General features: G+C 39.8%; 1 protein-coding gene across 2 annotated transcripts in view; it reads left to right on the top strand.

Annotated features, from left to right (window-relative positions):
* LOC117422011 (sushi domain-containing protein 6-like) overlaps positions 1–12,187 on the top strand; it is a 47,623-nt gene extending 35,436 nt beyond the window's left edge. For both annotated transcript variants that reach the window (XM_058991240.1, XM_058991239.1), the window contains exons 4-6: positions 1,489–1,627; positions 6,870–7,234; positions 7,646–12,187. In XM_058991240.1, coding sequence (XP_058847223.1) covers positions 1,489–1,627; positions 6,870–7,234; positions 7,646–7,671 — 530 coding nt within the window. In that variant the 3' untranslated portion in view covers positions 7,672–12,187. The remainder of the gene's footprint in view (positions 1–1,488; positions 1,628–6,869; positions 7,235–7,645) is intronic.
* The last annotated feature ends 1,567 nt before the right edge of the window (positions 12,188–13,754 follow it).

The following is a 13,754-nucleotide window of genomic DNA, read 5'->3' as shown; positions in this document are numbered from 1 at the left end:
TACTTCTGTTTTCTTTCAGTACTTTTGCATTTGGCTGTTTTAGTCTGTTTACCATATTTAATTTTGTATTGGAGGTTACACAGAGTAATTTAACAATCGCGACAAACTTAAAAAATATATGTATATATATGTTAAACTTCCAGGTTCAGCTTTTCACTTCTGAGGATGCATTTTTTTAAACAAAAGATTTAAGTTAGGGTACCCAGGCTGAGTGTTTGCATATGAAAACAGCCCTAGACATCTGAACACAGACTAAGTATGAAGCCATGGTTATCCCTACTAAGGGCTGTCAGAATCAGTCAGGGAAGTCTTGTCATAACTTTTGATTTATGTTAATATGAACCGTCCACATGCAGTGATGTGTGTGATGAGCTTCCAAAAGTGCAGTCACTTCGTGCGGAGATTTCCAACGCTGTTTCATTGTACAAAAATTCAGTTTCAGTTGTTTTTTTCTCTTTTGTTGGTGTCGTTCAGTTTTGAATTTTCTGTGAATGTCGGTTCAGTTTCTGTTAGAGGAAATCCTAACCGTTGCATTACTACACACAGTCCCTGTCTTTCACATAGCAGAGAGGAAACCAGGAAGACCTTGACAAACACGTAATATAATTGCAAAAATATTCAAGACACTGACCATTTACATTTGGTGGTTTTGGTAATAAATGGAAGGACATTGTTTGTCTTCTATTTAAAACTTTGTTTTGCCAGGCCATTGAGGGGGTTAATACTGCTGCTCTGCATCCATTCACAAGTTCAGAGCCGAGTCTGAAACTTCTTTTAAAGAATAGGCTTCCCTTTAACACATTGAGAGAGATAGATATGGTGTTTCAGCATTCGTTCTCTCCAGACAGGCGAGACCATTGGTTTTAGTTCTACCCTGGTCTTCCTGTGTCTCTCACCAGGTTGACAGGTGATGCTGTTCTCATGCTTTTGTCCGTCAGAGTGGTAGCTCTTATTCAAGGAGGCAACTACACCATAGTCATTAACACTGAATGTTAATTCAGTCAAGGCAAGGTGGTTGTTTTGTAATGAGTAATATGCATCTGTTTTGGTACAATTATTTATTTACTTGTCAAGGCTCCAGAAATATTAAGACACTTCAAACATAAAGCAGTGCCATTGACATGTACTCTACCCAAGACTTTTTTTTAAACAAATGCTGGTAATTATTTGTTTTATGAAAGGTAGACCAGCTCTAAAGAAATGACATGTTCTTCTGCTGCACCCAATCACTCTTCTCTTACCTAGCCTTTGTGTTTGCCTTGTCAGTGGATATTTATCAGAGTAGAACAAGAGGTTTTTATTGTTTTTACTTGAAATATTCTGTGTGTGTGTCAGTGTACCAGTTGCTGGCACACCTTTTGGGTGTAGATGGACCTGATTTAGCTGGTGTGTGTCTGTAGACACATGGATAGAGCTGATGAAACTCTTTCCTTTGTCAATGTGAGATGTGCAGGAATGTTAAAGGTTTTGTCCTCCTGTCTCCTCTAGATAAAGACCAGCGCTCGTCCCTGGAGGTGCCCACACTCTCCATTGTCGCCACGACCGCAAGCTCTGTGGCCCTCATCCTCCTGCTCGTGGTCCTGTTTGTTCTGCTGCAACCGAAACTCAAATCTTTCCATGACAGCAGGTGAGTGAGTCCCAGCAGCTCGAGCCTGCTCCACAGAAGGCTGCTTCAGTACCAGGGCTCGCAGGACAAGTGGCCTTCGATGGTTCAGAAAATGAATTTCTACAGCGATTAATCGCTACCTGAGTTTAATGGCTTTTTCTGCTCTTTGCTATTCTCCCCAGCATATCTTTCAAAACACGATCTTACAAAATACTTTCATAAATCTGACCTCTTGTGTACTACCACTCGCTATATAGGTCTCAATGTGCAGTTTTGAATTGTATTTTAATTTTGTAACATGACATCTTGTATTACGCTAGGTCAAAGAAGGTTCCCAGTTTTCTTGCCTTGCAGGAAATCTGTGGCACTGCAGTGTCATTGATTACTAAGCAGACCCTGAAGGGATGGGGACTATTTCACTCTCCAGGGGAAATTACCATGAATGACCTTTAACCTAATGTACAGCTGTGGCCAAAAAATTTGCATCACCCTATAGAATTAATAAATTTCAATTCATGAAGTCGAATGAAACCTGCTGAATAATGTTACATTAACATATTGAATTACATACCGCTTTGTAGTTTTCCATATAATTAGAAAAAACAAATTGAAAAATGTGACATTTCAAAATCTAACATTAAATACCGCTTTATCGGGACACCTCGGGAGATATAAGAATAAGCGGCTGTCCCAGTTAAACAAGAGGCATTTGAGACAACCTTAGTCACACTTCTTTGTTTCTAAATGAAAATGAAAATGATATCACATCACATTATGATTAAATGTTAAATGCATAGCGCCTGCGGGTTTGCCTGTAAACTGCCCAGAGCTGCGTTGTCCTCTGACGCTGTAGTTCTGAGGTGGCTGCATGGTGAGCCTGCAGTGTGTAAAAGAAGTGGTCAGCTGACGGCACACATTTCGGAGGACAACGTGTGTTCGTCTTCACCGCTCTTGAGTCAGCGCGGGGGTGGTAGCAGTGAGCTGAACCTAAAAATAATTGGCTGTTCCAAATTGGGGAGAAAATAATAAAAACAATTGGCGACTACGAAATAAAAAAAATAAATTAAAAAAAAAGTTAAATACATCATTAAAAATATAAGTCAATGTTTTTTTTTTTATTCCTAAACAAAATTAAACACGCCTGTGATGCTGACACACCAGCTTTCCTTGCAACAGCAGCCCGAGAAACCACAGGAGACTCGGCTCCCCCCGCAAGTCACAGCTAATCACGTACTCACTGCACTGCGCTACGCAAACCTGTCTTGCTCTGAAAAACAATCTCCGGTCATCATTTGAAAATAGGGTATCCCAATTAAAGAAAGTGACATCCCAATTAAACAACATAAATTGCATTGGGAAGAACAGTCTCCCAGTTGTATCCCATTTAAGCAGAAATCCTGATTATAAGTATCCCGATTAGGCTGCACTGACTGTACAAGCAGCCAAAGGAACCGCAGACTGACGTCATCAGGTAAGACATAGAACATGCAATTCTTTCCAGATGACACAAGAGACATTCATCATCATGGTCCACCGGTGCTGTAGCAATGGATATACATGCACACTTCAACACACCTACTTCAGGCTGCAGAACCGGATCAACTTTACAAAAATAGAACGATGTTTGCAGCCCACGCCTGGTATGACGAGATGACTGCCAAGTGCACTTTGAGGGTCGTCGACCATAAGCCAGAATGAAATTTATCACGTGTCATGTGCTGCTAAGAAGGAATTTAGTTGGTTAGCTACCACTCCTCTGACTTTAGATAGAAAGGGGAAATTTGAAATAGGCCTAAAATTGTTCAGGGTTTGGGGATCAAGGGTAGATTTTTTTTTTAAGCCGTGGTCGTACTGTAGCAACCTTGAAGGAATTAGGAACAGTGCAAGATGAAATTGAGCTATTAATAATATTGAAGGCAGTACTGTTCATTTTAGAAGAAATGTCTTTCAGCAGTTTAGTAGGTGGGGTCTAAAGGACATATAGTAGATTTTGTCTTACCAACTAGGTCAATCAAATCTAGTTGATTGATTAAAATGAGAGTCAAAAGTCTGTTCTGGTATAGCAGAACCCAGACAAATCACTGGTATAGCAGAACCGACAAATCACTGGTATAGCAGAGCCCAGACAAATCACTGGTATATCAGAACCCAGACAAATCACTGGTATAGCAGAACCCGGGCAAATCACTGGTATAGCAGAACCCAGACAAATCACTGGTATAGCAGAACCCAGGAAAATCACTGGTATAGCAGAACCCAGGCAAATCACTGGTATAGCAGAACCCAGGCAAATCACTGGTATAGCAGAACCCAGGCAAATCACTGGTATAGCAGAACCCAGACAAATCACTTTGAGCAGCTTGTTTTAGTTGTCAGTAGTATATTGATCTGATTTCTATATGAATGATTTGTTTGTCGAAATGGTTCATAAAATCGCTAACTGGTGCCAGTGTACCAAGGAGAGCTCTTTCTGCTGATTAGTTGTTTAGCTATTGTTTTAAAAAGAAAGCATGGGTTATCTTTATTAGTTTTGCTAGGTGTTGTAGTGTCAAAGATAGTGCTCAGGGTGGTGGTGTAATAATCCACCAACGTGTTAACTGATTCTGCCTGGATGGGAGCTTGAGTAGGCAATGCTTCCAAAAATAAATGAGTGGTTTGTGAGTTTTAATAGAGTGCACTGTGTGTTTAGTAGAGCTACGTTGTGATAGTTCAAAGAGGATGGCAAAATGGTCAGAAAAATTAAGTCAAGGTGTGTGTGTGTATATAGATAGATAGATAGATATACACAGTTGTAGTCAAAAGTTTACATACCCCAATGGAAATGTATAATTTCTAGAAATTTCTCAAACAAAGAATTTTAGAATTTTTGCTTTTGTGGATGAGGAAAAGTTAGATGTCTACAATTATTTATTTCACCATTTTTTTTATATATTAGTATTGTCTACAAGGTGCTAGAAATTTCAATATGATAACGCAGAACCTAATTCTAGAAAAGTCTAGAAAATGTTGAATTATAGGTGAACATTCTTGAAGAGTATAAAAGGGTTAGACATAGGATGATTGCTGTCATTACCAGTAAGTCAATTTGGGGGGAAAAAGTAAAGAGCTATCTGAAGGTTACCTTAGGTAGGGTGACCAGACGTCCCGGTTTAGCTGGGACAGTCCCAGTTTTCTGTTAAAGGTCCCGGTGTCCCGACATGTTTCTCAAAATCTTAAAGTCAAGTTTTTTTAGCCACTTCCTTTAGCGCGTCTTATCCTAACCCGCTTTTGTCAAAATGACATGAACAGCATTTTATATAACTGGACTAAATAATAATAAAAAATACTTGGGTATGCAAGAACATTATTTATATACAGATATTAACACAGGCATACACATACATGCTTATTGCCATGCGGTTTCATTTAGTTTATATTAAATTATCCTACAATTACATGCAGTACTGGCAGGATTTAGTTAAGACAGTAAAGACAGTAGCATTATGTATATAACACAGTATTATATTGGTAGTGAAACCTAGCCACATATATACTTGGGAGTGTAGTGAAATTGTGTGGCGTTAGAAAGCAGGTTTGTCATTCATTTTGCTGTGTTGTGTGAAGAGAGGAAGGACGCTCAGTGTGGTGACGTAACGTGAGGGAGTTTGTAAAAAAACTATTGACCGTAAGCAGCGTCACAGGGGCAATAGTTGGATCTATTTTTGGTCATGTGATGAGGTTTTAACCAATCGCATGCCAGAATTTCTAAGGACTGATTCATAAATATATATATACAGGTGCACTCCACTGATAACATATTGAGGAGGCATGTCCCTGCCAAACAACATGGGTTTTAATGGGATTTACTCTGGTTAAAACTGACATGTTTGTAATGTATATACTGTTTAATACATACAGTTCCACAGGCAGATGTTTTGTGTTTTAATATGCAGTTTTCCTGTTCCACAGGCAGATGTTTTGTGTTTTAATATGCACTTTTCCTGTTCCACAGGCAGATGTTTTGTGTTTTAATATGCACTTTTCCTGTTCCACAGGCAGATGTTTTGTGTTTTACATGCACAAAACATCTGCCTGTGGAACAGGAAAACTGCATATTAAAACACAGGGGCATGTTTTGTATAAATAATAAGCAGTTAAGCTGTCTTGTATTGTTTGCATTTAAGGTACTTCTGTTCACAGTTACATGCCACATTTTGAATTGTGTTTACTACGTACTTCATTTATAAAGTACTGATTTCCATTGTCCCTTGGAGTCCACTATAAGTGGAGTGCACCCGTGTGTGTGTGTGTGTGTGTGTGTGTGTGTGTGTGTGTATATATATATATATATGTATATATATATATATATATATATATATATATATATATATATATATATATAATTTTTTTTTTTTAATGGTCTCAATTCTAAAATTATAGGTGATGCAAAACTTTTCGCTATAGCTATAGTACCAGATGTCCTGTTTTTTAAAATGAATGCATGTGTCACAGGATGACACGAGTGGAAGGGCTGTCAGGCAGCAAGGTAGGGAGACTCGGAGACAGACGGCAGGTGAAAGCGCTACGGCGCATATTTATTAAACAAAACAAACACAACAAAATAAACAGTTTAAACAAAAACAGATCTTGCACACACTCTTAACAAAGGAAACCACTACACACAGGATCCGAGATCTACACTCTGCAGAATCCTAACACCAACTAAACCTGTGCTCTCAGTGCTCCCTTATATACACACCAGTGTAGCAATTTACACCCACTTAATCAATTAAACCCTCCACCACATTCTCACATGTTTTTAAAGTGCTAGTGAATTAACCCTTTAATTACCCACCACCACTACAAAACACACATATACACACACACTGTAAACATAGGGCAGTACCATCATTCTGCCACAGCATGCTTGCTAAAACATATTTCTTTAAAAGTCACACACCGGAGACCTTTACAGTGAAAGCATGCACATGGTACAGGGCTGTTGGTTTGTAGGCCAGGCTTCAGACCTGGAACTGTACCAGTCCAGACAATACAAGTTAAGCCCTGTCTTAGACACAATAATGTAAAATAAAGACTGGGCTTGAGCATCAGAATCTGAACCTAGAGAATAGGGTGGGGGTGACTTTGGAAGACCTGTGGACCCCCCGAAATGTACTGAGAGAGAGAAATGAGTGAATCTGGTGACCCATCAGAGGCTGTCCTGTGTTTGCAGCGGCAGCAGTAAGAAGTGCAGTCCTCACCTGTCCTTTGTGCCTCTCTTCAGGCGTGACCCCGGAGTGTCTGGCGATCCTGTTTCCATCGTAGTGGGGGGTGTGCAGGTGGCTCTGCCTTCGTATGAGGAGGCCGTGTACGGCAGCGGGGGGGCCAGCGTCCCCCCAGCCGAGTCCCGGGTGCAGATTGTGCTGTCGGAGGACTCCCCCATTGAGGCAGACACCCTGGGACAAGCTGAGGGGAGCCAGGCCAGCGGCTTTCAGCGCTCGGAGACAGTGCTGGTGCACCCGGCCCCCACCTCCTCCTCCTCCTCCTCCTGGGCCAGCGCAGCAGCCGCCCGTCCTCAGCGGCAAGACTCGGAGAGCAGTGACGAGCACAGCCTACTGTCCCTCAACAGCACAGAGGATTTCGCTGATGGCAAGTGTTATCAGTTCACTCTTTGTGCTTTTAAGAGTCTTTCCTACTTTCACTCAGATGTCTCAAGTTGTACCAAAGTCGCATCATGTGGCCCCTGAATGGATTTTTACAGAAATGAACTTCACCTCATTGTTTAATTTTCATCTTACCAACACATGTTCTACTTCCAGACTGCATTTAACCAAATCAATAATATACTAGTTCAAGTCACCTTTTTGAAAAAAAAAAAAAATGTAAAGCAAGATCTAGATATTTCTCTTCTCACTACTGGAGAAGCCTTCTTAATGTTGCATTTATATTGCCTCCGGTTTTTACAGTGCATTATCAATACTCTTTTTAAGTAAGTGTAATGTGTAGGGAAAATGCAAACCTCTGCCTCTAATCTAATATTTGTTTGTCCTTCTTTTGCAGATATTCCTTTGTTAAAGGAAGCATGAAGCCAGCTGACTTTGGCTGCCTTTATTTAGGCTTTCCCCCTCGCCGCTATCTCTGTAGTCCTTCCTGGACTGTGCGCTCTGAAGCCTTTACCCCCTCCTCCAATCCCAACCAGCCACAGCCTGCCATCCAAAGGACTGCACAGAGACTGATTCACCAGTATGATTTACTCATGTCCATGCAGAGCACTTCCTGCATGGCCAGGCTTCGGTAGGCCTGCTTACCCCATTGATAGATGCAGGTTTCCAGCAAACAGGCAGTGAGCGGTTTAACACAGACCATATGAAGGGCAGGCTTTAAGTAGAGGGATTCTTTGTATCTGGGTTTGTTTAACACGCATGCAGCTCTGTGTGCACAGCAGTGACTGTAGCTTATGTACATTTACTCACTGACGCACGTGTACTCACACTTCACAAACGCATACACACCAAATAAACATTCACAATTATTCATGCTAAATAAAGTTCATAATTATTCACAATATGCTCACAGACTTGCATTCAAACACAGAACTACTTGCCCACACCCAACCTTACACAAAGCATTAAACACAAGTGCACATATAATTCTTAGATATTTGCAGAATTAGCACAACGCAAGCATGCACACCACACACATTCACAACTCATCATACAGCCAAGCTTACAAACACAGAGTTGCAAAGTGAGTTAGTATCTCTGGGTCCATTGCAACGAACTAAAACAAGCGTACACTGGGCAAGATCCCGTGGCTAGTACAGAGCATGGTACTAAACTAGTACGCAACTTAATACCAATTTTAACAAACTTAGCAGCTCCAGATAGTCCCCAGCTGTGTATTAAAGATGTTCTCAAGTGCAACAAACCCAAAGTAACTACTGCTGCCCTCTAGAGGATACTAAAACACGTTACTAAGTTAGTCCAGCAATTTCTGTAGACTAAAGACTTGTGGTATCGTACTAACTGGAACAAATATGAAAAATCCCCAGATGTATTAAACTATTCATTACCAAAGAGTATATAAAATAATAATAAAAAAACCATGTGTCAAAACGTTTGCAACAAAATCATTTCATTCTTCTTCACCTTAACGTAGGCCTATTTTATAAGTAATAATAATACATAATTCCAGTATGACTTTCTAGTGTCTCTGCTTTCAGCCTCTTCCACAGATTTTTTTTTTTTTAATTTGCTGCTGTACCTGACCGCCTCTCGGGGAAGGCAGTATTCAGCCATCCTCCACAGTTTGAACACAATCTCTTATACACTCTATGAAATAAAGTTTTTGCCCCGTTGTATAACGTTTCACACGACTACTGGCCATGATTACCCTTGTGTGGATGTACTGAGAAATGAATCTTTTATATAGGCTACACCTGAAATATGGCATTTGCATTTCTGATTCAATTTACACCTTATATAGTCTACAATACATCTTTGGTCCCATAAACAAATGCATTTGTTTTCTGTGTGAATTAAATGAGGACTACTACAAGTTTTGTTTAATGCAGCTTCATTAATTTTGGTGGTGTTTTAGGAAAATTAGATTATACCTGTGAGTTTGGTTCAAGAAAATGGGAAAATGTTCTTATGCAATTTAGCCTTAGTATTTCCTTTCATTTGTGAATACTTTTCCATACATCATTTTCTGAAGTTCAAAAAATGTAAATTAAAAACAATAATAATTAAGATGTTAAGTTTCTTAAAAATTAAAACAATTTCAATCTTGTTGCGGAAAATGACACTCTTAAAATATAATTAGCTGGAAGTAATGTCTTAGATTTTGAGCCCCCCCCCCCCCCTTCCTTCAGTTCCTGTTTGCTAGCCCACCAAGAGCTGACTCCTGAGCTCAGTGCTAAAGCTGGGGATCAGCTGATCTTTTTTCGTTGCAATTGGTACTAAGTTAGTCCGCAGCTGGGGATGATCCTGAGATAGTACTGTATTAGCTAGTCCGCAGCTGGGGATGATCCTGAGATAGTACTGTATTAGCTAGTCCGCAGCTGGGGATGATCCTGAGATAGTACTGTATTAGCTAGTCCGCAGCTGGGGATAATCCTGAGATAGTACTGTATTAGCTAGTCCGCAGCTGGGGATGATCCTGAGATAGTACTGTATTAGCTAGTCTGCAGCTCCGTACTAAATCTACAAGTTCACTGCAATTGACCCACTATGGCCCGGTTTACATTATTATTATTAGAAGTAGTAGTATTTTTTTTTTTTAATAATAATTTGTATCAGGCGGATGTCCAACACTCCTTGTTTTCTGATAAGTCTTTTCATTTTATCTTCTTTAACTGTCCATGTATTTCACAGTGCTGGAGAGGTCATGTATTTCACAGTGCTGGAGAGGTCATGTATTTCACAGTGCTGGAGAGGTCATGTATTTCACAGTGCTGGAGAGGTCATGTATTTCACAGTGCTGGAGAGGTCATGTATTTCACAGTGCTGGAGAGGTCATGTATTTCACAGTGCTGGAGAGGTCATGTATTTCACAGTGCTGGAGAGTTCATGTATTTCCCAGTGCTGGAGAGGTCATGTATTTCACAGTGCTGGAGAGGTCATGTATTTCACAGTGCTGGAGAGGTCATGTATTTCACAGTGCTGGAGAGGTCATGTATTTCACAGTGCTGGAGAGGTCATGTATTTCACAGTGCTGGAGAGTTCATGTATTTCACAGTGCTGGAGAGGTCATGTATTTCCCAGTGCTCGAGAGTTCTCCCAGGCTGTATGGGTATGCAGGCTTTGTTTGACAAAGAGAGGCAGACTTCCAAACCTGCCATTTGCTATCTAGAGGGCTGCGCTATAAACACATCTTTCAGCCTTTATGTTCAATTAAAGCTCAGTTCTAGGTTTAAGAAAGGGAATTGTTTGCTTGTGGGAATCTGTTTTTGTATCTCTTGTATATCTTCTGTAATCTGTTCTGAAATCCATCTCTCTCCCTCCCTCTCTGGCCCCCCTGTTTCTGTGTGAAGGTGGTGTGCAGAGACCCTGGAGCCTGTGCCTTAAGGGAGAGGGAGGGGTATGGGAGTAAGATGAGATTTGAAATGACCTGCACTAGCGAGTTTGAGCTCTGTAGTGACTGAGCAGTGTGCTCTGCTCTGAGCTGCTTCCACAGAGCCTAGTTACCACTAGTCTTGGACTACCCTACTACTTGGTGCTACATGGGTCCTGTGAAACTAAACGATCTTTGTAAAATGCATTAGTGTAGTTTTTGTAGACCCATTTTTTTTTTTTTTTTTTTTTTTTTTTTTATTTAAACATTGGTCTACAAAAACGACACTGTTAAGTTTTCTTCCCATTTTAGGATTGTTATGGAATAACTATGGTCTTCATTACTCAAGTGGTTTCTACTGCAGATTGCCTTTGAACCCACCCCACACAACATGGAAACTAAAAAAGAAGCACTGGAACATCGTACTCCTTTCACAAGCACAGAGTTATCTACAAAAAACTAATGTGTTGTGTTGCATTTCCTCCCGCCACGCTACACAGCTCACCAGAATGCATCTAGTCTAGATAAATTATCCTTCTTCTTCTTCTTCTTAAATATTATGATTGTTGTTGTTTGTTATTATAAATATTATTTCTGCACATGCTAGTCTTGCTTCTCAGTGCTTGAGATGGGCTGGGAAGATTGATGATGTTTTGTGTGTTTGTTTTGTTTTCATGTACATTTGAAATTGTGTGCTTTGGCCAAACAGATATCCTCTTTAGGTCCTCATGCTGGCTCAAGTTGACTGTAGTGTCACAGTGGGTCAGCTGATTTTCTATCGTTATGACTGCCAGGGAATTGTTCAAGGCAAACCGATTCAATATTGCCTTAAATTCTGAATGTACATTATGCAGAAATAAGGACTCATTTGCTGTGTTTACTGATGGAATTGTTCATTTTTGTTTGTTTTGTCTATGCAGGAATGTTGTCGGTATACTGGCAAAAAGAGAATTTATACAGTCTCTGAAAACATTGATGTACAATGCTACAGATGTACAATATTATTCTAAACTGTGGACACACATGCAATTCCCTAATGCAAAAGCCAATAATCTTAATGAGAAACCAACCCACTTTTTTTTATTTCAGCCCGAGAACCTAAAGATAAAGATTGTTATTATTATTATATTTTTTGTTATGTTGGAAATGTAACCTTTACAAAGAGAATCTTGTTATATTGACGATTGTGTGTCCAGAAAGTTGTTGTGCACTGTTGTACGGTGTCTGCAGCGATGTGTCAAGAGAGATGAGTTCAATGCTCCTATTTCATAATAATCTATTTGCCATTAAAAGACATGACTGCAAATGGTACTAGCAATTTATAAACAACAAATGAACTGGGGTTAACTACACAAAAAGGACATGTCAAATTCCAATATTGTAATGAATTCCATACAGAATGTTAATCTTTTTCCTTGATTGTTTTGGTTTTCTCTTGGATCTGTACATTGCAATGGGTGTGAAGATAGTATTTTAATATTTGTATAGTTTAATTTAATTCTACTATGTATATAACTATTTCTAATTAAAGGTTTCTTTTGACGTGTTCTTATGTGCCATGTTTTCTTTTATCATGCATGTAGTATGTATGTGTGATTGCCTGTGTTTTTCACTGTGCGTCTGTGTGCATGGACTGTGTGTGGAGTCATTTGTGCCTCGGTGGTATCTGATAATATAATTTAAAGAAACCTTTTAAAATGGGATTGATTTGTCATTAGCTGTTTTTTTTTTGTTGAGCAAGGGAGATGGTGTATAATGCCTCGGGTGATCCTGCAATTGAATTGACACACACCCTGTGCCAGTATGAACTGCGGAAGTATTTCCTGAGTGGAAGGTAGACAGGGGAGAGGTGAAAAATGAAGGCATTATTTACTGCACTAAAGAATGGAACTTACAGTGGCAGTAAAGGACAAGGGCTAGAGATGGTAAATATGTGCAGACTCCACAAGGTACTGGAATCAATTCCGTCATTAATATTTCACACAATTGGAACAGAGAGGTAGGCAAAGGATTGTGACAAATATGTTGTTCAAATTCACCCCAAGAATGCTTAATTGGATTGAGATCCAGGGATTGTGGTGGCCATGGAAGACATCCAAAGTCTCACTCATGCACCTAAAACAATTCATACAGTTTTGCCACTGAAGCGATGCATTATCATCTTGAACTTATCAGGGTATTTACACAAGTGCAGCATTGTTGGCTGGATTGGATCTGCAATGATGCTTAATAGGGGTATACCAGGAGAACATGCCCCACACCTGTGCTATGTCAAATCCAATCTGCTACAGCTCTAATACCGTGGCTAGGATGTGTACGTGCAATACAGCCTATAAACAAGCTACTGCAGAATAAACCCACATTTAAATGGGGTTAAGAGAGCAACAAAAGAGATTTCATCAAGCAAGAAGCTGAGGTGATGAGCCCTCTGGTGGTAAAAAAAGTGAAATTCAGTTCATCTGTCAGTTTCTATCAAGCCAGGGGAAGGAATCAAGTATTCTCAATTCACCCAAACCTAATGTGAGCCTAGACTGCTTTGGAGACAAAACACAGAAAAGATCTGAATAAATTCCATTGCAAAGAATCTGGTTTTCTGTCAATCGATTATCCAAACAGGGCTAGAGTTTGGCATTTGGACAGGAATATATTTCTTATTTGAATATCATTAGTGAAACTAACTACAGTAACAAAATTATTGAAAAAGGGAAAATATCAGCTTGTAAAAAAATAAACAACTAAGCAGCTTTTTGTTTCCAATTTCACGGTGTAGTAAAGTCACTAAAGTTCTCAAAGCTGATGCAGTAATATGTAAAACTGATGCAATGGATGAATTTAAGTTATACAATCTACTAATGGACTCTGGAGTGTCTGTTTTGGTGCCATTTGTAAATATGTATTTGAGTATCATTTTACTGTATATTTTGGAATAAGCAGTTTGCAGCAAGAGAGGTCCAGGGCAGCGGTCTTGTGCAGCAGCTGTGTAACGTCTACATGGTGAGAATGTTTCTATAGGGGGTGGAAAAGCCACATGTATGATCTTCAAACCCCCCCATCCCCATCCCCATACCCATCCCCATCCCCATCCCCATGTAGGGAATGACCAGGACAAACAGGT

Source organism: Acipenser ruthenus, chromosome 18, assembly GCF_902713425.1.
Source record: "Acipenser ruthenus chromosome 18, fAciRut3.2 maternal haplotype, whole genome shotgun sequence".
Classification (NCBI taxonomy): domain Eukaryota; kingdom Metazoa; phylum Chordata; class Actinopteri; order Acipenseriformes; family Acipenseridae; genus Acipenser; species Acipenser ruthenus.
Note: the sequence above shows the minus strand (reverse complement) of the source record. Positions and strands in the feature narration are given on the sequence as shown.